At 42.6% G+C, this 22571-nt stretch overlaps 2 protein-coding genes across 4 annotated transcripts in view; one reads left to right on the forward strand and one right to left on the reverse strand.

Moving 5' to 3' along the window:
- The first annotated feature begins 3455 nt into the window (after positions 1-3455).
- On the forward strand, positions 3456-13088 carry prpf4bb (pre-mRNA processing factor 4Bb). 2 transcript variants are annotated; one of them, XM_030756672.1, is made up of 17 exons: positions 3456-3610; positions 4976-5054; positions 5564-5792; positions 5976-6687; positions 7027-7200; positions 7447-7602; positions 7963-8044; positions 8181-8382; positions 9995-10068; positions 10232-10322; positions 10453-10600; positions 10703-10840; positions 10944-11097; positions 11190-11304; positions 11382-11533; positions 11661-11747; positions 11908-12111. In XM_030756672.1, the coding sequence occupies exons 1-17, from the start codon at positions 3552-3554 to the stop codon at positions 12109-12111; spliced, it is 2856 nt and encodes a 951-aa protein (XP_030612532.1). In that variant the 5' UTR covers positions 3456-3551. The 2 variants fall into 2 exon arrangements, with proteins under 2 accessions (XP_030612532.1, XP_030612531.1); XM_030756671.1 differs by having other exon boundaries at positions 3459-3610; positions 5564-6687; positions 11908-13088.
- Positions 13089-14403: 1315 nt separating this feature from the next.
- The window catches only part of gli3 (GLI family zinc finger 3), a 94432-nt gene continuing 86264 nt past the window's right edge, over positions 14404-22571 (reverse strand). The window contains exons 10-14 of one of the 2 annotated variants that reach the window (XM_030756664.1): positions 21277-21426; positions 20987-21151; positions 20582-20872; positions 18853-19246; positions 14404-18311 (exon numbers count right to left, since the gene is read on the reverse strand). In XM_030756664.1, the coding sequence (XP_030612524.1) occupies positions 15934-18311; positions 18853-19246; positions 20582-20872; positions 20987-21151; positions 21277-21426 (3378 nt within the window). In that variant the 3' untranslated portion in view covers positions 14404-15933. The remainder of the gene's footprint in view (positions 18312-18852; positions 19247-20581; positions 20873-20986; positions 21152-21276; positions 21427-22571) is intronic. The other variant, XM_030756663.1, reaches the window with a different exon arrangement.

Here is a 22571-nt window from a genome sequence, read left to right on the forward strand (position 1 = left end):
AATCCCACATCAAGGTTTGTGTAATTTGGTGGGAGTGTAACTGTAGCTGTAATGATATTGTTAATATAATTTAGATAATTTATTTTGCTTGTTTAAATCACAATTGGCAATTACGTAAGTGGCATTTTATATTTATGTTCTTTAGTTCAAGTTATGGTGCCTTTATTTTGAAGGTCAAGCTCACTTTGACGGTTCCGCTAGCATGGGTGAGTGAGCGGAGGCACGAAGAGAAGCAAGAAGCGAGCGTGAGCAAGCAATGCGCTCGGCAGAAAGTTAAGCTACGTGAATGAACCATAATCGGACACTTACGTGAAAGACTGGGAAGAATGTCAACTAATTCCCTTTTTTGCAGCATGCAGCCAACGAGTTTTCACGGTTGGATTAGGAGAGAAATCTTCGAATAAACCAGTAAAGGAAACCCACTTGCGCCTGCCTGTGCTTAAAGGGAATTATATTTCATGTGTCTGAACAAGGCCTGACAAAACAGATTTTTGGACCCGCTGGAGTTTTTGGATGAAAAGGTTTAAACTAAATGTTCTTAAACTACTATGTTCAAAATCATGCAATGCGTTTTGCTTCCCATATGAATACAGTGAAAACAACAAGATAAAACACATATGTCGGAAATTATTTTAAGCGAGAACTCCAAGCTTTACACGCTGTAAGTACTTACACATCTAATAAATCATACAATGTAAGACAGAGATTGGTCTTCAGATTGCAGAATGCAACATACAACATTTGTCTCATACTGTATACAGCCATGATTTACAGGGCACACTGGGAGAGGGCTGTGAACTAATGGAATATCTAATGTCTCTTTGACAGAGAATTTAATCTGTTGTGAGACCTCCAGCTTGCAACTTTACCAAATAAATCCGAGATAGGCTGCACTGCAGAAGGCCCAGACAGTGAATTACAGCCTGATACTCTCTGTGTATACTCTGTACACACACTGTGTATTTACAACAGAGGGGCTCCAGTAAAACTCAAGTCACATTGGGTATATTTCAGTATATACTTGTTGTACTTGTAAACAAAATTTCAGAGTACTCGAGCGTACACAGATCAAGATGTCATCAAACACATGATGATAATAGTACCATCTGCAGGATTATCATTTGCCAGAAAATCTCATCCCATCTGCCAGAATGTCGGCATTAACGCCGTTATATCTTCACGCTTCCATTACTTTCTCACTGCTGTGCAGCAGCCACAGGTGCCTCACAATACCACAATTTACTGCTTCATATAAAACTGTCACGAGTGGATAATGCCCGGCCCTTGAATGCTCTTGCATCCTTGAAAGTCACGTGGTTTCACAGAGCCGTGTTAGAAGCAAGCACTTACAGCTTGCAACTTTTTTGTCTTGCAACATGATGTCTTAGATCTGTCTGATTATAAACTCAGCACAAAAAGTAAGGAAATTTGTGTTTGGTTGATTCTTTCTTGTAACAATGATCCTTGGCAATACATCCTATACCATTGGAAGGCCTGTTTATTTCCCCTTAAACGGAGCCACATTTGTAAGGTTGAGCAGCAGAGTTGAGCATGTGGATGAAAAACTGGCCAAATCTTCTCTGCCAATCCCAAACAGCTTATTCTGCTACTGAACCTTGTTTGGTGTCATTTTTTTGGAGTGGACGAGTGAAGTCTGAAGAAACAAGACATGTTTGCAATTTAACTATTTATTCATTTAACAAACAGAGGCCTCAATGAAGACAAGCCTGACTGTCAGTGCCTGGGGTACCGGAAGCTCCAAACCAGTCAATATAAGAATAAGCTGTTTGACATTGGCAGAGAAGATCTGGCAAGTTTTTCATGGAATTAACCCACATATTCAACTCTGCTGTTCAAACGACAGGGGGTGCCATAGCCACAACCTCCACACCACCCTGACCCATCTGGAGCATTTGAAACAGAAGGATAGTTGTGCCAGGCTTCTTTTCATTGACTTTAAGTTAATTGGTGATTCTAAATTGCCCACAGGTGTGCATGTGAGTGCGAATGGTTGTCTGTCTGTCTGTGTTAGCCCTGCGACAGGCTGGCAACCTGTACTGGGTGTAACCTGCCTCTCGCCCTGTGACAGCTGAGATAGGCTCCAGCCCCCCCCCCCCTGTGACCCTGAAAAGGATGAGTGGAAGAAAATGGATGGATGAACATTCTTCAACGTAGGCATTCTCTCAGTCAGCTTCATGAGGTAATCACCTGAAATGTTTTTTCCAACAGTCTTGAAGGAGTTCCCACAGTTGATGAGCACTTGTTGGCTGCTTTGCCTTCACTCTGCGGTCCAGCTCATCCCAAACCATCTCAATTGGGTTTAGATCAGGTGATTGCGGAGGCCAGGTCATCTGACGCAACACTCCATCACCCTCTTTCTTGGTCAGCCCTTTTACACACCTGGAGGTGTGTTTGGGGTCATTGTCCTGTTGAAAAACAAATGATTGTCCCACAAAGCACAAACCAGATGGCATGGCATGTCGCTGCAGAATGCTGTGGTAGCCGTGCTGGTTAAATGTTCCTTGAATTTTGAATAAATCGTCAACAGTGTCACCAGCAAAGTATCCCCATACACATTCACATTTCCTCCTCCATATTTTACGGTGGGAACTACATATGTAGGAACTATCTGCTCACCTTTTCTGCATCTTACAAAGACATGGTGTTTGGAACCAGAAATCTCAAATTTGAACTAATCAGATCAAAGGACAGATTTCCATGTCCATTGCAAATACTGATACTGAGTAACTCCCACAAAGTCCTTGCTGTTAAAATGTTGCACTGGAGGTAAAACCATAATCATTGATGTAACATTTTTGTTGACCATTGGTGCACACCGAGAAGCACAGTCATGACGTGCAGAAGGGGATTTGAGCAACCACATGATCCACAACACATTATCCCCCTATAATTACCTCCTGGGTCATCCTGTGGTATAGACAGATTGAGCAGCATCCAGCAGCCTACCCTTTGCACTGTGTTTTCATTCATTTCACTCAGTTTGGCCCTCTCAAATGCTGTACCCAAGACTCCAGGTGCATATGTGCATTGGTTAACACTGCCCATCATTGTTTCTGAATACTGTTTGTATCATTTCTTGCGTATTTGCTCTGTGCTTTCAAAGCAAAATCTATGTACTGTTTTGATATCGGAAAGGCTTTACTTAACCCCCAATTCTCTGCAACTGTGCTTTACATACACCAGCACCCCTTAGCGTTGAGCCATTTGCAAGTGGTTGCCCAGAGCATAATGTAGTTCAGGTCAGGCTTTATTTTACACCAGACTTAGCTCTACCTGGCAGTTTTCTTTCTGTTTGTTTGTTTGTTTTCAGTGGGGGAAACAAGCTTCCTTTCAGGGTGTAGGTGGTATGACGCTTGAAGATTTCAAGTTGCACAAGCACACACTCTGGTGGACAAAGAACAGACTTCAGCGTATAAATCCTGTCTGCAACGCGCCGCCAAAACACCAGGGGAACGTGTCAGTATTTTGACATCATGGTACCCATGTGGTAAAAGTATTCGAAGAAGAAAAAGTCCCCTCAGCTGAGGAAAATGGCCGACGTGGAGATGGACATCTCGTCCAGGAGAATGAATAATGGCAACGAACACGTGTAAGTTATTGAATTAAAGATAGTTAAAGTTGGTGGCAGTAAGCTGCCAGGCCTCTTTCAGGTCCAATATGAAGGGAAGCGTTAGCACCGGCGGGGCTAACGGAGTAGCAGGTTCACGTTGTTGCTGGGGCATGCTCGCGACAGGCTAACGTTCTTAGCTAGCTAGCTAGCTAGCTAATGTTCTTTAGCTCGGCTAGCACCAAGTTTCGCCGACAGCATCCACAAGTGTACCTCAGCCGCGTTTGTGTGTATTTACCTCAATAAAGTGTACGCGGCAAGCCACATTCAGTCTAACGTTTGTATTTACTTCCAGACAAAGATCAGGTAATGTGAGTTAGCATAGCTGAAATCACCCGGTAGACGTAGCGGGTTAGCACTAAGTTTGCTAAAGACGGTTAGCATGTCAGAGCTAATGAGTGAAAATCATTTTGGCGGCTCGATCGGGGGGAGAGGGAGCAAGTGAAGGTTACACGGGGTTAATAAGTGTCATTCTCGCACCAACGAGCGGTTCTGCTTAGTGTTTCTGCAGTTTCTTGCTAAACTTACCACATTACGTAATTGCTGTGTACCTGGTGTTTAACACCGAGCTAAAATGCTGCATTTTGGGCGATGATGGGTTAAATTCGGAAATTAGTGTTGTGTAAGATGTGTACTGATTTGTAGTCTAAATCTTAACGGTGTCTCCAAATTACCTCTAGAAAAGAATCGTAACATTTATGGTCTTTATAGTCACTGCTGGTGTTTTTATTTAGCCCCAGGACAAGGGTTTTTTCGCCGTTATCAAACAGCAGTTGGCGGTGCCCTCCTAATAGAGGGAACAAATTGTAAAAGCTCTATATTCTTAGTTTTGGCTCCATACTGGATTTGCTGCCTTTATCACTGACTCCATGGGTTTATCAGCTGTATAAAAGGCAAGTTTAGAAAATACCAGACACAATGCCTCAAAAGTTAAACTTGTGTCTTCAGATTAGTTTTGTCAGGAGATTTTTAAAAAAAAAAACACACTTATGCCCTATAATAATAGACATATCTGTGATATATACATAATCTTAATGTAAGCAATTGTGCACTTGTATACTTTTGTAGATTTGTGGAGCCTCCATTTCCCCCTCATATCTTGAGTGCTAAAAAAAAGATAAAATAGACAGTAAACATCAGAATGAATTTGAATAATAGGTATGGTGCTCTGCTCTTACTACCAATCCAAAAACTATACTAGACCTAATTGTGGTTAGTTTTAGACCCCTGTTTCCTTGTGACTTCAGTCAGCCAAATAGTTTAGATTAAATGATGTTTTAGCACTAATGGGTGATATTGTCTGTGCAACGTTAACTTTTTTTCTTCTTTTTTTTTTTTTTTAAACAGGAAGCAAGATCTGGAAAGCCATGAACGAAGTGGAAATGAGGACAGCGGAGACGTATCTGAAGAAGAAGAGGAGGAAGAGGTAGGGCTGGACCACAACAAAAACTAAATATCATCTGTGGTGTGATGTCTTAATTAAGATCCAAACTTTATGGATTAAATTCAATATAAATTAACTATATTTAAAGCAGCCTAAATGTTATTGGCAAGCTGGAATGTCAGTTCTTTAAAAAAAAAAAAAAAATCTGTTGTGTAATAATCTTTTAGTTTTAGCACAGCTACATTCAACAGCTGCTTAACAACACATCTAGTCTCATCCTGAAGGGTTGTGTTTTCCTGCTCAGTGTCATGTTTCTCCCTTAAAGAAATATGTTGTTTTTCTGTAGGTGGTTGTAGATTGGTTTTGGATAAAAGAAAATGAAACCAAAATTCAAACTATGCTACTATAACTTGCATTCTGGATACAATCTGGATCGGTTATACAGTAAAAATGTGAAGAACAAAGATTGTAGCTATGTTTACAACATATCTAAAAATTAAAATACTGAGATCTGTCACCTAAATTGTCTTGCTGATATGTTCGCATCCTAGGAGGAGGCTGAAACTAATGGTGAGAAGACAGAGGAGGGGTCCAAACATCACAGCAGCAGCGGTAAACACAAGCGAAAAAAACACAAGCATCGTAGTAAGCACAAAAAACACAAACATGCCTCTGATGAGGACAAGGACCGCAAACGCAAGCATCGTCACAAACATAGGAAACACAAACGCAAAGAGGGCGCCTCTCCCTCCGGTGCTGTCCTCTTTGGCTCCTCCAGTCATAGAAAAGTTGAATCTTCTCCTTCTTCTGGAAATCCAAGTCTGGATGACAGGGCCTTGCTGGAGGATTTGGAGAAACAGAGGGCCATGATTAAAGCTGAACTTGACAGCCAGTTGATGGAGGGAAAGGTTCAGTCTGGCATGGGTTTGATCCTTCAGGGGTATAATTCTGGATCTGAAGAGGATGGAGATACAAGGTTCAGAAATGGAGAACCACGACAAAGGGGCAGCTCAGGTAAACCTATATCACCCAGAGGAGGGAAAAGTGGGAAATCTAGACGGGACTCAACAGAGGGCAGTAAATCTAGCTCCAAGCGTCGTAGTCGGAGTAAGTCTGTAGACAGGCCAGCCAAGGAGTCTAAGCAGGAAAAGGTGGCCAAAAGCACCAAGGACACAGGTGTAAAAGACAGGAGCAGGTCAAAAGACAGAAAGCATTCACACAGCACTGATAGGTCCAAGGAGAGAAGGAAGTCCAACTCTCCTTCCAGCTTCAGGGGAGAGCAGAAAGTCAGCCGTACTGATAAAAGGGCCTCTCCGCAGCGGGATGACAGACCAAACCAGGAAAGAGCAAGCCGACGGTCTAGATCACCTGGACGGGAGCGGGCAAGTCGCTCAGAAGCTGACCGGGACAAACGGCCAGCCAAGTCACCATCCAAGGACACTTCGTTAGGAAAGGAAAACCGCTCCCCTCATAGACGAGGGGCCCACAGTCCTGTGAGGAAACGCAGTGCTTCCCCTCGCCATAGAGATGCCCGCCACGCTTCGGCTAGTGCCTCAGAAAGGACATCAAAACAGAGTCACTCTCCATCCAGAACTAGGTTCTCACCCAAGAGAGGCCGCAGCCGCTCACCAGAGGTTAGGAGGCGAGATGCTGACAGGCAGGACTCACCACTGAGGTTAGTGCACACTTGTGGCTTTTTTTTTTTAACTTTTCCCAATATTATAAGCTGACTGTGACAGATGACAAAATTGCCTTTCATGTGAGTGAAAGTCTAAAAATATGCAAAAATATAGACTATTTTACTGTTCTTTTATAGAAGCTAAAATTTGCCTTGTAGTTATTTGTGAATTGTTCAGCATCAAGGGTGGCTGACATCAAGTCCTTGGTAGAGGTGATTGACAGATTTTGCTTAAAGTTATAACGCTAATCCAGAATTAGGAAGGAAAAAAAAAAAGAAAAGCCATGAAGAAGAAAACCTGAAGTTATGACAGATTGTAAAATACTGTTCTTCCAGGAAGCGCTCTCGGGTAGACATCGGATCAGGCAGAGACAGATCACGCGATAACAGTCCGAGATCATCATCTCGCCGCCGGATGAGCCGCTCACCTCTAAGACGAAGGTCCCCATCGCCACGCCGCCGCTCCCGCTCATCCCCTCGCAGACGGAGCAGGTCTCCACTGAGACACAGGTGATGGCAGCTTACTTTTCACTCAGTTGACAGAAGATATTGTCCTGAGTCTCACCAGAGCAGTTCACATAATGAAAGGAGATTTCTGAGTTTCTCTGTTTTAATCAGTTTTAGTGGTTGAACAGTTGTTTAGATATAAATTCTGTGTTTGTCTTCCTCTCTGAACCTTCTGTTGCAGTTTTTTTTCTTCTCTCCTTTCTTTTTGAAGTAAAGACTGATCCCTGTCATCACGTCTATGCCTCACAGGTCTGGGGAGAGAGATAGATATGGACGACTCAGACAATATCGACGCTCAATGTCCCGCGATCGGGAAAGAAGACGACGCACCAGAGATGAAGACAAGTTTAAGGGAAGTCTCTCAGAAGGCATGAAAGTCGACCAGGAATCCTCAGAGGAAGAAGTGTAAGTAAAGTTATAGAAAGAAGATAAGCTGACTGGGTTCCTCCAATTCTGTGTCTTTGAGTTCATTTAGAAAGGGTGCAAGTTTGTTATGAAACAGTGTGTTTTAATGCACTAATACCCATTTATATCAACCACTTTTAGTGCATTGGTGCTAGCACTAATGAATCAAAGGAAAGTTGAGTCCTTGATATTTTTAGATATAGATTGGAAATGAGAAATCAAGATTTATCATCTTCTTTTTGTGGAAGTCCATAATCTGTGGCTGATACCCTGTTTCATATAACATTGACACTTTTCATGCATCAGGACATGATTTGTTGCTTGATCGTGTGTTTCCTAAATTTTGTCTTGTGTTTGCAGTTTGGAGGACTTTGATGGTGAGGAGATAGATGAAGAAGCTCTTATTGAACAGCGCCGCCAGCAGCGTATGGCCATCGTCCAGGTCTGTTTATACCTACACTAATTGGCGTTTTTATCTGTTTGATAACACTGGGGAAGCAAAAATTATTTTACACATATAAGTGGATTTGATAATTGTTCTGTCTTCTCACAAACATCAGCCACTGTGTGTCTTACAGAAGTACAAAATCGTGAACGAGGACACCAACCAGACATCAGAGCCCAGCAGCCCCCAGAGCAGCACACGTAGCCGTTCACCCTCACCCGATGACATCTTGGAGCGAGTAGCCGCAGACGTGAAGGAGTATGAACGCGAGAATGTCAACACCTTTGAGGCCAACATCAAAGCCAAGCACAACCTCATCGCCCAGGAGAAAGATGGTAATGTCCCAATCAGAATTATATCTGTTAGCATACAAGGCCAACTGAATGAACCACACTGTCAGCTGCAAGCATCCTGGTTAACTGCAAATTCAGTGCATTTTCCCTAAAATACTCCAGGAAGCTAATAGATTATAATAAGAGGATCTTCTTTCTCATTGAGATTTTCTTGTTGGCATGCACACAGAACAATAATTGTTTTAAACCAATTGACAGACATTAATACTCTTGTCATTGGTCACTAGTGAATTTTCCTCATTACCTGCTGGTCACGAGAAGAGCAGAAGTCTTTTAGAGGGTTTTGGGGGGTTTTGTTTTCAGAACAAAGGTAGCCATGGTAGAGGTTGAATCTACCTTCACACACCTGGCATTAGATGGTGTTGTGGGTGATCATTAGTGGACATCTAAGGCACAGGTGTGAATGCAGAATGCATTTAGGACACAGTAATGTCTGATTGCGAGAACCAAATGAGATATGGGTTAGTTAGAGCCACCTTTTAGCAGCATGTACTGTAATGTGTCCTTGGTTATACTATAGAATGGCATACTCAACTGATGGTGTACAAAGTACACTTCTCCTTCATGTTGTACTGCATTTTATAATGAAGTTCAACAACAGGCAGAATTTTTTATTTATATGTATGGAACCCAGTCTGTATTGTTCCGATTTCTTCTTCTTCTGCCGTACCTAACATGAAATGCATTGCTGCTTCCCACCAGCAAATTCCATTTTTGGCATTGGGAATGATTTTTTTTGGGTATAAAGCAGAAGAGTCCAAGCTAATTAAAAGTGACCGCTCAAAACACATGATGTATGTGAAGCTCGAGAGCGCCTCGGTTAAAATGGTCGGCGTTTTAGGCCAAATACAAAAGTGCTCTCACGTGTTATCTGTGGTAGAAAAGGGACAACTTGACCCAAGTAACTCCAGGCTGTTCTGCACTGTCCTTCTTTCACCTATCACTGCCCGTGCCCACTTCATCACTGAAGAGCACTGCTTTCTGTGAGCACAGCAGAGATGAAACCTAACAGTTAAAACCTCCTTGTGTCAGAGATGGCAATCTTTGACAGTCTGTTCCCAGTTTTCCGGCTATGATTTTTGTTGGAAGTAAAATGCCACATTTCAGTGTTTTTTGTCTGGTTTTGTCATAGCCCCTTCAGCAGTAGTGAATCAAGTCAAATTTATAAAGGTGAAATGTGATCAAGAGCTTTTTTTTTTCTCTTTTTTTTTTTTTAAATGCATGATTTGAAATTGGAACTAGAAAGCTGCATTAATATTTGTACTTCCCTGCAGTTTGGAACAGTTTGACATTTTCATTTTAACACAGGTCCAAACAGTCCAAAGTACACAAATAGGATTTAGTGGCTTGATTGTGTGAGAAATGCAGCATTTTGTGATGCAGGGGTTTTAATTTTGTTTCTTTCTGTCATGTGTTCATTCAGTTGCTGGCTTGTAATCCAAAGCCTGGTGTCTCTGCCACCTGCAGCATGTTTTGATCTCTGCAGAGTATGTGAATCAAACACATGTTCCAGATATACTGTTTTATAACATGGTCAATGAGCAGAATCTCATCTTTTGCTGTTGTAATTTATTGTTGTCATTCTGTGTCTCAGGATCTAACCCAAAGAAACCTTCAGCCCCTGACATGTTTACCGAGTCAGATGACATGTTTGCTGCAGATTTTGATGTAAGTATTCACACACTGAGCTTAGTAGGCCTCTTAAAATCTTTCCTTATTTTTAAGCATTTATTCATGTGCTCTGTCTCGTGTTTCAAAAGTGTAAAATACTGGGGAACACCAGTGAATCACTGACCTCTTCTCTCTCTCTCTCTTAATGCTGTTTCTGCAGAGTGCCAGGATGAGAGCAGCAGGTGTAGGAAAGGACTTTAAGGAGAACCCCAACCTCAGGGACAACTGGACCGATGCTGAGGGTTACTACCGTAAGTGCTTCCAAATCCTTTCTGTTAACTGAAGGTATAGCCTGTAATGTGAGGCTTATCAATTTGATGTTTTCTTCCTGTGTGCATTCATCACATGTCATGGTCACATAACAACTGTGTGGTTATTTAGGGGTGAACATCGGGGAGACCCTGGACAAGCGTTATGATGTGTATGGCTACACTGGACAAGGTGTGTTCAGCAACGTGATCAGAGCCAGAGACACTGCCAGGGCTGGCCAGGAGGTGGCAGTCAAGATCATCCGAAACAACGAGCTCATGTGAGTCTCACCTCCGTGTGAGCATTTCATGTCTAAAATGTATTAATCCTTTAAAATACAGTAATGCCTTCTCTCCTAACAATATACATTTTTGGTGACCAGGCACAAGACCGGTTTGAAAGAGCTTGAATTCCTCAAAAAGCTGAATGATGCTGATCCTGATGACAAGTTCCACTGCCTGCGCCTTTTCAGGCACTTCTACCACAAACAGCATCTTTGTTTGGTGTTTGAGCCTCTAAGGTACGGAGAAAGGGGTCACCACATTTGTTTTCGTCATATTTTGAGAGGTGTGCATTTTATTGATCACTGGCATATTTAATGAGTTGTAAATTCTCATTTGTAGCATGAATTTACGTGAGGTGCTGAAGAAATACGGTAAAGATGTTGGGCTTCACATCAAAGCTGTGCGTTCCTACAGCCAGCAGCTCTTCTTGGCTCTTAAGCTGCTCAAACGATGCAACATACTCCACGCTGATATCAAGCCAGATAATATCCTGGTATGACATAAATGCTCAGTTATCTTAAATCAGCTCATAGAATCACCAAAGTGGCAGTGTCATGTGTAACATTTGTTTTTTGTCTTTAAAAGGTGAATGAGTCAAAGACCATCCTGAAGCTGTGTGACTTTGGTTCAGCATCACATGTTGCTGATAATGACATCACACCGTATCTGGTCAGCAGATTTTACAGGGCTCCAGAAATTAGTAAGTATTGTTGTTTTTACTGTCACCATTAATCAGTTCTTTGCAAATTTGAAGTTTGCTTATAATTTCTTTCTCAGTCATAGGAAAGCCGTACGACTATGGCATCGACATGTGGTCCGTCGGCTGCACTCTGTACGAGCTTTACACCGGCAAAATCCTGCTTCCCGGATCTTCCAACAATCACATGCTCAAGCTGGCTATGGACCTCAAGGGCAAGATGCCCAACAAGGTGAAATTGCATCATATCATTTCAGTTCCTTCAGTGATTGTTTCCCTTTTCTAGATGAAGGGAGATGTGTTGCTCTTCTGTGCAGTGTTCAAGAAGACTGATGCAATGTTGTGGATTCTTTCCACAGATGATCCGTAAAGGATTGTTCAAAGACCAGCACTTCGATCAGAATTTGAACTTCTTGTACATTGAAGTAGACAAAGTGACAGAAAGGGTAAGGTGTTCTTTTTTTTTTTTTTTTTTTTCTTTTACCTATAAACTTTCTAACTTGTCCCACTATTTTAATAATTGCAAAATGCTTTTTTTTTTAAATACTAGTTTCAGTCTTTGATTAACTTTAAAACTTTAATATTTCTGTTGCTCGGCCCCATCAGGAGAAGGTGACAGTAATGAGCACCATCAACCCCACCAAAGACCTGCTGGCGGACATGATAGGAGGCCAGCGGCTGCCCGAGGACCAGCGGAAGAAGGTAATGCAGCTGAAGGACCTGCTGGATGGCACGCTGATGCTGGACCCAGCCAAGCGCATCAGTATCAACCAGGCTCTGCAACACCCCTTCATCCAGGAGAAGATCTGAAACCCTGAACGCCACACACTCCCAGAGCAAAACAGACAGAGCCAACCACTAAACCGGCTCTGAGCGGGACTCTGCAGTGAGGCAGCCAGCCCACAGACTTTGGTTCAGAATGTCATTGATTTTTGTTCTTCCGCAGCATCGTTTTGTTTATGGATACATACGTGTGTTTTATTGTAAATAGATCATTGAAATGGTAGCCATTCTTGAAGACATAGATTTTTTTTTTTTTTTTGGCAGTTGTCACTGTAAACTTTTCCCTGATACCCCACAATGCAGTTACAGATGTTTTTTTTTTTTTTTTTTTTTATTTAACTGGCATTGGAGAGACATATGTTTAAAAGAAAAATATGATTCCTGTAAATACTCTGTGTCTATTGCATTAACAATCTCGAGCAGCAGACGGTTGAATTTTGTTGTAGTTGCAGACGTCTAAATACGAACACACCTTTCCTCTTTTATAACCACATTGCTCATTGTGGGGCGATGCATGCTTTTGAATGTGCACCCTTTGTGCTATAGATTTCTGTGGTGCAGGCCTGTATAAATGCTCTGTATGTGCATCAGTGTCCCACATGTGACGACAACTTCCCTGCTCCACCACTAACCAGTCCTCAGGCGTCGAGGTCTGAGCTGAAGGAATAGATGCATATTATGAACTCCTTGCAAAAGTTTTCTTTTGTTTGTTAATTTTTAAAGCAGATAGTCATCGTTCTTGGTTGCTGGGCATTTCCATTTTTAACCTCCCTCTCCCTCCAGCACTCCGGTTAGGTCCTGGCTCTTAAGGCTCTCACATTCAAGTGCCTCCTGTACGAGCCTAGTGTGTTAAAACACCAAACAATGCTGGTCTATTGAAGCCACCCCTTTTCCCACTGTTGTATATAGTCCATAGTTACTGTCATTTCATGTATGATTTGTTTTGTTTCAAGTAAGTGGTGAAAAAAAAAAATTGTGATTTCAATAAAGAATAGTTGTGGAAACGCTGCTGAAAGAGCACCTTCAGTATAAGAAGTTTTTAGTAATAAAATGTTTCCTATTGTATACCAAACACCCTTTCTTTATTTGGATGTGGTATAGCACTTTTCAGCCTGTTTATCTAACTTTAATGAAATTTGTTAGGTTTGTAGGGAAATGCATGAACAGATTTGAGAATGGAAAAAATTATATTGCTTCATAGGATCCTCCTTCTCTGCTAAGTGTACTCTAAGGATGCAGAGGGAGTGTTGGAAAAGGTGGCAAGCTTTTGGGAGCAAAAAAACTGTTGAGACAGCTGCAGCCTCAGAGCATCAAAAGTAAAAGTGCTCTATCTTGTATCCCATTGGAACAATTTAAAGGTCTCTTGCTCTCCCTCTCCACAGTGCAAAGTCTAACTGTACCCTTCATTCTCGTTGCATGATTGCACTTGTGTCGAGCTCCTTAAAAGCATAATGGGAGGCTCGCTTAGAAAAGATTCCCATTTTTTTTCTCCCTCTGGAAAGTCGGGGGGAATGATGCAAGATCTCACTGTGCTCACACTAAAAGGACTCCTGATTGGAGCTGATGGGCTGTCAGCTTTAAGGGGTCTGTAAATAGATGTCAGCTATATACCTGCTGGCTTTAATCTCATCATAGAGAGCTGAGGACGTGACTGCTTCTAATGTGAATATGTAACCAAACATGTAATTTATGACCATCAACTCCACAGGTCCAACTCTACGATGTAGTCTCTGTTGATGATCAAAAGAGGGCATCAGAAACACTAGCTCTTTGAAGGAATTTATTCATGTAGTGCTTATTTTTAATGACAATATTTCCACACAATAGTCTGAAGTGTAATCAGACTATTTTATTTTGTATCCTGGGATCACTTATTAAAAATAAACTTGCTATTCCTTTAATGACTGATTTACAGTAACTTATCTTGGGTTGGTGTTTAATATATCAAAACAACTGTATAAAGAAGGGAAGACACTTAAAATATAATTTCCATTTTTATTAAAACCATACAAACATTTGTAGTCAGTTATAAAAGAGCAAAGTGGCTCTTCTGGCAGAGGGGCAGCGCTGGGCACTTGAAGCTAAGCTCTGAGCCAGATCTGCCTGGTCTCTCTGCCCAGGGCATGGGAATCCTCGCTTTCAAAGTCAGTTCTGTATTGGCCCAGGATATTACCCTAATCCCCCCATTTCCTCTGCTAAAACTACAGAATGAGTAATTTATTTACATTATATATATATATATATATATATATATATATATATATATATATATATATATATATATATATATATATATAAAAGCACAATAAATGTGAAAACAAAAAGCAGAATCCATTTCGCAAATCTTTTCTGATATTCAGACTTTTCTTATATAAATGTTCTGTGATTTTTCTCTTTTTTTTCAGACCTCACAAGACACTTTACATGTTTACTTTTTATTCTTTTCATAATTCACAATGGAAGATTGGCAGTGATCTCTTTCTTTTCTGACAGGCAGATACATATAAGGCACATACCTCTGAAATTTCCTTCTTTCAAAGGAAATGATTTCTACTTCTTTAAAAAAACAAACAAAAAAAAAAACAACATCAACGCACAGCTACAAAAATGACCAAAAAGTACCAAAAAACAATAAAACAGTTTGTACCTTACTGCTTTGATGCAGCGTAAAAGGTAAACTACTCAATATTCTGTGTGCAGTCACATACGACTGCAAGGCAATACTAACACTGTTGACAAAGTCACTGCAATACTTAATGGCAGTACACATTCTGAATTTAAGAGCTTTGGAGAAAACAATATGCATGATTTCCTATAAAAACAAAACATCACTTTACAGCACTCATCACTGGGAGCGAAAACCTGTGCTGTGGACCACTGTCGGTCGTTAAGACGATTTAAAACCATAAACGTACTCAAATCGATCCATGAAAGCATTTTTAAAAAAAAAAAAAAAAAAGCACCAAATCAAGGAGAGAAAGTCCATTTACACATCAGCTTCGAACAACCGTGCAATCCAACATCAAAAATCAGATCACAAACAGAAGATAAAAATAGTTATATACACTTGTGAGTACCTTACCAGACTAACTAAATCAAGCCATTTAGATATCAAGTAGACGACAATCTACGGTGCCTTGACGACTTGGATGTGTACTCCACGATTGGGACTTGATACCATCTTGACAAAAAAAAAAACACCACTTGGCAAAACTTGGTAGAAGCACTGAAACATTTACAGCTTCACAAAAGTAACACAAACAAAATGACAACAAATGTAAATATACCACATGTTAAAACCTATAATATATAAAGTTGTTTTTCAGGGCCCGTTGAATCAATGACCCGTGTCTCGCTTCCTGTGTTGAGAATGGATTCATCTGCGTTGTACCTGTGGGAGCAGAACGACTGATACTTGGGCACACAGGCTAGTCTATGCTCCTGTATGGACAGTGTTCAATGTTTTACTTGAGTACATGCATTTTTACCAACAGGGCGTACAGCAAAAAACAGCAACAATACACAGAATACTGATTCGAAGATGGGAGCTTTTGCTCACCATCACATAGTTGTACAAAGAGAAGGGCTTCCAAAAATAGCCTTCATTCCAGAAAAGGAATATAACTATTTATTTATACATGATTTGTGACACATCCCATTTCTGTGTGGGATGGCATTTTTTACAAAATAAAAAAAGGGCTTGGCAAGTGCCTGTTTCTGAACACTTCTAAGTACATAATAAAGTTCTCATAATTGCCACGTTTAACTTTGTCTTCACATACACCAGAGTTTTTCCTCTTCCTTTTCCATTTTTTTTAAGGGAGGAGAAAGCAGAGAGGGAGAGAGCAGTTACTGCATGATAGCCAAGAACTTGCTCTCCTCGGCAAGGGTGGTGAGGAGAGAGGTCATGTCTCCAATGGCCATGTTGTTTAGGCCAGGGACCACACTGTGAAAGTTAGCGGATGCACGAGGGGTGGTGAGGCGTGATGAGGTCCTGGACAGACCCTGGAAAACGGAGGGACTCAACACTCCTGAGACCAGGCTGCCCTGGTCATAGCCATCCTCCAGCATGACACCAAAGTCCAGACTTACCCCTTCATCTAATACACCAGGAACATTACCATCCACTGTGCTGGTCACCTGGTCTGTACCAGGGGAGAGAAGAGCAACTGAGTTCCCACTGCCACTTGCACCACCTTGTCCCTCAGATGCAGCTATGGAGTCCAACAAGCACTGGTCCTCCAGGACAGGGAATGAGGAGGCCTTATGATCTGCTGGTTCGTAAGAGGGGCAGTCAGCAAAGCTCTGCTCTAAGTATCCATGGTCTTGGGTCTCCAGTTTCAGCCCAGAAACTTGATTAACAAGGGAACAGTTCTCCTCACTCCTCTGCAGTTGTGGTTGCTGACTGGCGCAAGATTGGATTTCATTGCTGATATCGAGGTATTGCTGGGTCCTGCCCAAGTTCCTGTTGATTGGTGGGCGAGGAACATGTACCATGCGATTGTGAGGAAGAGCAGACCCCTGGGACTGGTTGGAGGAGTAATCCATGGAGGCTCTGCTAAGGATTAGGTTGCTTCCTACCTGGCAAGAGTTGCTGTTATGGTTCTGCTGGAAGTGGCTCTGTTTTTGAAATCCATTGGAGGCCTGCTGTTTGAAGCCCTGGGGAAAAAGTCCATTGCTGATCTGTGAAAAGTTAGGCCTACTAAAGGTGTTTGCAGAGCTTTGGCCAGTACCTCTCATATCCAAGCAGGAGTTAAGGGATGTCTCTAGCTTCACTCCAGGGTTTACACAGCAAGTACTTTGAGACTGATTAGCTTGGGCACAACTGTTCTGGAAATCAAGGGACACTTGCTGCTGAATAACCATGTTTCCAAACCTGCCAAAAGGTGCAGATACAGGGCCATGTTCTGTGCTAGGCCACCTTCTACACTGCAAATGGTGGTTTTGATCCCTTTGAGGTGACCTATCAGCACTCCCGGAGCTCACTTCATTCCACTGGATGGGAAGCTTACTGGGGCTCTTCCTCTCTCTTATCTGCTGCTGCTGAAGACTATGGGATCCAGGAAAGGTCATATTTGACCCTGAAGTTTGAATCTGGTCTATCTCCTCTAAAGATAAGTGAGAGGTGTCCCTTTGGCTAGAAGCTATTTGGTCTTCATTGGTCATGTGGGAGCCGCCATTGTCCAGCTGAACTTGGGAGTGGAGATACTGCACCAGGTCATCTGGTAATATATCTTCATCCCCAAGCAACAGCCCAGCCTCTCCATCATCCTCCATTGCCAGAGCTTCTAAGGCCGCTTGTTCTGCAATGCTAGGAGTGTACGGTGAGTGCTGCAGGCCTCTGTGGAGGTTGCCTTCTGAGCGTGTGTAGTTCTGTAGGTTAAAATTGCGAGATTCAGGTGTACAATGATGAGCAAGAGGCGGAAGAGGGTGGAGGTTATTAAGGCTGTTGAAGCGTTGCACTGGAGGGAAATTGCAAATTTCAGGAGCCTGCGTCCGCACTGGGTCACTAGCCCTCCGGTTCCCATTCAGTGGTCCTTCGCCAGGATAGAAGACCCTCCTCCTGTTACCTGCATGTCCCGTATAGCCATTGCTGTACCCACTGGTGCCTTCACTGCAGCGAGGTGGCCTGACTAGAGGTGGCAAACAGTGGCTGCTACCACCCTCATCCATCATGGCCATGCGGGTCTTTAAGCTCATGCGCTCCATGTTGGGTAGAGGCGTAGGAGGTGGGCCACCTGTTGCTGCTGCATACTTGGCTTTAAGATGGTAGTGCTGTGCTGGGGTTAAATTGAGCATCCCCCGTGTCCCTCCTCCTCCTCCTACACCTACTCCTCCTACACCTCCACAGCCCCCACCTGAGAATACCCCTACACTTCCTCCTCCCACCCCACCTCCATACTGGCTAGCTTCACTGGACCTGCGGGAGGCATCGGTGGAGATAGGGTCATAAGAGTCAGTGGAACTAAGGTTATGGTGGCGGCGGTGGTGGGTGGCTGCTGTTGTACCCTCACTCTGGGAAGCCTGGCTAGAGCGACGGCTAGAAAAGCAAGGGGAGATGCCAGAGGAGCGTCGGCTGCTGCTCAGGTAGGCTGAACTGGTGGCACTGCCGCTGCTGTCACGCCGGTCTCTGAGCAAATTGAGCACTGTTAGCTCTGTGCTGCCCAGCTCAGCATGAGCAGGTGCCTGAGGAGCAGACACCCCCCACTGCCTGCCCAGACAGGATCCTGGGGAGACACACAGACACAGAAATGGGAATGAGGAAAGTTTGGACATGATAGAGAGAAACAACGGGAAAAAAATGTGCGGTAAAAGTAGCATTACTCAAGGATGAGAGCGAAGACGCCAAATAAGTTAAGTGTAACTGTGGAGAGATCTCTCAAACAGATGTTACCATAGACAACTGGCAGCAGTTGGCCATGAAACATTAGATTACATGCTATTCTCTCTGATATGATATACAGCTTGATATGGTCTTGATACCATTTTCCAGCAGAACAGTAAATTTTAAGCATTTGTTTTGCCTGAATCCTTCAACCAAAATGGGCAAGATAAAATTCTGGATAATTTACCTCTGTGATTTGTGCATACGGTCATGCGTGATGTGTAAATTCTGCTTACAGGTGTTTTTTAACTACCATGTGGTTTTTATGGACTTTTGTAAACTATTGTAAGAGGATTTTTAAAAATGCTTCCCAAACCCACTCGGGCCTGAAATTAATGGACAAAATGAAATAAAAAAAAAAAAAATGTAAGAGTTAACCTTACCCTTCCCCAACATGTTGGGTACTGCAGAAGCTTTGGGGGGTGGTGTAGGGGACAGGGGCCCCAGCCTGGGCAGCGCTCCATTCACCTGCTTAAGCCTCTCCATCTTGATGTGCTCCATCCAGCGCAGGGGGCGGCCAATATTTCGCCTCGCCTGCAGGGTCAGCATAGTTGCAGTAGCTGTGGAGACTGTGGAGTCCATGATGGGGGCTGGCTCACCCTCACACTCCTCCTCTACTTCCTCTTCGTTTTCCTCTTTCTCCTCGTCCTCCTCCAGCCCCTCCCCTGGCAAGCGTCCGGCGCTCACAGCAAGCTGGACTCCACTGCTGGGATAGGTGCTGACGGGGGACTGGTCACTGCTGCATGTAGACTGACCGCCAGGGCTTGGCTGAGACGTCTGACACATACAGATCAGGAAAGAAAGAGAATTTGGGAGGATTGGAAGAAGGGAGGAGATAAAGATACATTTATGAGTTAAATAGATACAAACAGTTACTCTAAGTGAAGATATAAAGTGTTACAAATGAGGACACAATGTAATGCTTTGAAGGATGCACTCTCTAAAATGTTGGACAATGATCATTTTGAATGAATACTAACCGTTATGAAAAACAGTTGCTTTTAACAATCACATAAAAGTTACTTTTGATCTTTTTGAAGAAAAAAAGCTGTTTGCTAGATTCCATTTAGTATGTAGTTGGGGCATTAGTAATGGAGCCTACAATCATGTCAATAAGAATATTCAGGGCATAAAATAGCCACTATCTACCGTACTGTGCAAAGTCTTAAGACACCCCCTATTTCTTTATATTTTGCTTCCAAGGAGCCGGACTTTCTTGTAGTTTTTAAAATAGTCTTGAGTTCACCAGGCTTTCTGAAGATCCTTTTCACTCACTTTTTCACTCATTTTCAGTCCACTTCTTGTACCTGAGCATTTTCAGAGGCTAAAATCATGTTTTTTCTTCTTCTTTTTTTTTTTTTTACTGAATAATCAAATAGGTGAACTGTCTCTTTTGAGCTACTGGCTTATTACTTTAGTTCTGGAATTTTGCAAACTATGTTGCAGAGAGGAATAATGAAATCACTTTTTTGCCATCAAGTATCAATAGCGTTTAGTGCTTTTGATCCTGTTAACTAGCGAATGAGTTTGGCTGCACTGTGCAGCCCTGGGCAGTATCACGCTTACTTTCAGTGCCCATGCAGTTCTGCCCAAAGGCACTGAAAGTAAGCCGCAGCTCATAGAAATACAATTCCTTTGGTCAATATCAAAGTGCTGTACAATGCAATGAGAAAAACACTCTTTTTATGAATGTGAGGGATGAGAAACCAACAATGGGAACACATCTGGCACGTTTGAACGCAACATGTGGAACAGTTGTGATAGGATGTGAAAAATCCAATGGGAAATAAAACAGTGATCAAGAAAAATGAGAACATTTTACAAATAAAATATAAAGTGATACCTATCTCACCTGATTACCCACTGTCCTTAGAAAGGCAAAGAGAGAAATGCCGAAGCATTGGATAGAGGAAAACATGTACTCATTAGAAGATTACGGTGTTAAATGTACATGCTCCCAATTCAATGCTATATCAGATCTAAATACTTGGAATCTATATACTATGTTCAAATAAGTAGTGGTCAGAACATTTGAAAGTTAAAGTGAAGGAATCATAATGAAGTTAAACATGAGTCAGCAGAAAGGATATAAAAGCTGAAGTTAAGTCTTACCATGGGTTTCTCTGTCTTGACAGACTTGACCTGAAGACAATCATCCTGTTTTGAGGTAGCGTGGTTGTACTCCCTTTGGTCCGTATACCCACCCAGAGGCAGCTGCCCTGGTGACCGACCCTGGCTGTTCCCCCCAGGCTCCCGGGGCTGAGGCGGCGGGCGTGGGTAATCGCCACGCTGTTTCTTGGTGACGTGCGCCTCTGGCCCATGTACTGTCTTCACATGCTTTCGTAAGGAGCTTGGGTCTGTGTAGCGTTTTGTGCAGCCTGGGATTTTACACACATATGGTTTCTGAAAGAGAGAAGGACACTGAGTTTCTATGTTTTGTTTTGTTTTGTTTTTTTAATTTTTGCTGAAATGGCAAATTCAGTGGTACAGAGGCTGTATGAAAAAATATGTTGGCACCTCATTTGAGTGTGTTCGATTCTGATGCTTTGCCCGGTCTGATGCATTGGAAAAAGCCTTGTTGCAGCCTTCATGCTCACACACATAAGGTTTCTCCCCGGTGTGGGAACGTAAGTGAGTCTTAAGGTTTTCCAGACGAGAGTAGGCCTTGGTGCAGCCTTCGAACTGACGAGACAAAGACAGTATCACTCACATGTCACGCATTTTTTACCACAAAGCGAGTTACACTCAAAGTGAATTTTAATCTGCAATGATGTGAAATCAACTGAGGAAATATGCGCATCCCTTACTGTGCACTTGTGTGGTTTTTCCCCAGTATGCCTGCGCATGTGGACCACCAGCATGTACTGTGCCTTGAAGGGCTTCTGCTCTCGAGAGCATTCCTCCCACCGACACACAAATTCCTTCTTCTCTCCGTGGATGTGGTCATTGTTGATGTGCTGCAAAAGAAGACGAGAGAATTTAAACCGAGATCGCTCTTGCTGGGTTCGTATGTGTCACTTTGCATTGAACTTATTTGTTGTTCAGCTTGAGGGAATTTTTTTTTTTTTCACTGTGCACCACAAGAGGCAAATATAATATTTCCTTTCGTGGATCTCCATTTAATTTCTTCAGCCTCATTTCTCTATAGTCTTTCTCTTTTTCACAGTCTATTGAAATCTGCATAAAAGCAGGCAAAGAAAAGGCAGACGTGTGACTCTCAGCGTCCGATCTGAACGGGATTTTCAAATAAAACCCTGTCACTTCGCATCACATTGGGCTCTCGCCCCTCCATGACAAGCGCTGACAGTTGTGCTGCCGTGGCAACTTCCAATCTGAGGCTTAGGAAGAAGGGGAGGTGGGAGGGAGGTGAGGGGATAGGGAAAGAAATCAAAAGTTCAGTCAAGGCGTCTGAAATGCAAGGGCTTTACAACTTCAGCCAAGCATTATATCTGCAAGCACCACCTTTTCCTTGCTCTATCCCCTTCTCTCTTCCTTTTTTTTTCCATCTTTTTTTCTCACTAACTGTCTTGTAAAATGGGATAAGTGGTCTAAGTTACAGAGGAATGAAAGAGGAAAGGAGAGGGGAAAAAAACATGAAGATATAGACCCTCTGGGGAAGAAGTCAACATCTGGCTCTCTTTGAGAGACAACAGTGTGTGGTGGCCTCTGAAGTGTCTATCCGAGAGCAATTTAAACCCACAGAGACAGACAATATCCTGACTGAAAGAAACCAGCATTATTACATTCCTGGGCAACAGAGAAAAGTCTTTTTACCTTTAGGGTGAAGGAGGAGGGACGGAGGAAGGGAGATAAATACATACTTGACTTTGAATGTTCTTAAATGTCTGGGAAATCCAAGTTGGTTAAGCTATAAAACATGCAGGACCAAAGCAGAGAAAGTACCCAGGGTCATTTACCCTTCAGGCATAAAGTCACCCTGACAATGTCATCTTTGTACCTTCTCAGTTCCTTGTTCACTGGCTGGATCATGACCCCAAGCACAAGCGTGACCATAACATCCAGCAGAAACCACACTTCTTTTAATCTTTATTTTATTTTGACCCCAAGCCTCTCGCTTCCCAGTAAAACTAAAGGATGAGTG

This window comes from Archocentrus centrarchus, chromosome 20 (genome assembly GCF_007364275.1).
Source record: "Archocentrus centrarchus isolate MPI-CPG fArcCen1 chromosome 20, fArcCen1, whole genome shotgun sequence".
NCBI classification, from domain to species: domain Eukaryota; kingdom Metazoa; phylum Chordata; class Actinopteri; order Cichliformes; family Cichlidae; genus Archocentrus; species Archocentrus centrarchus.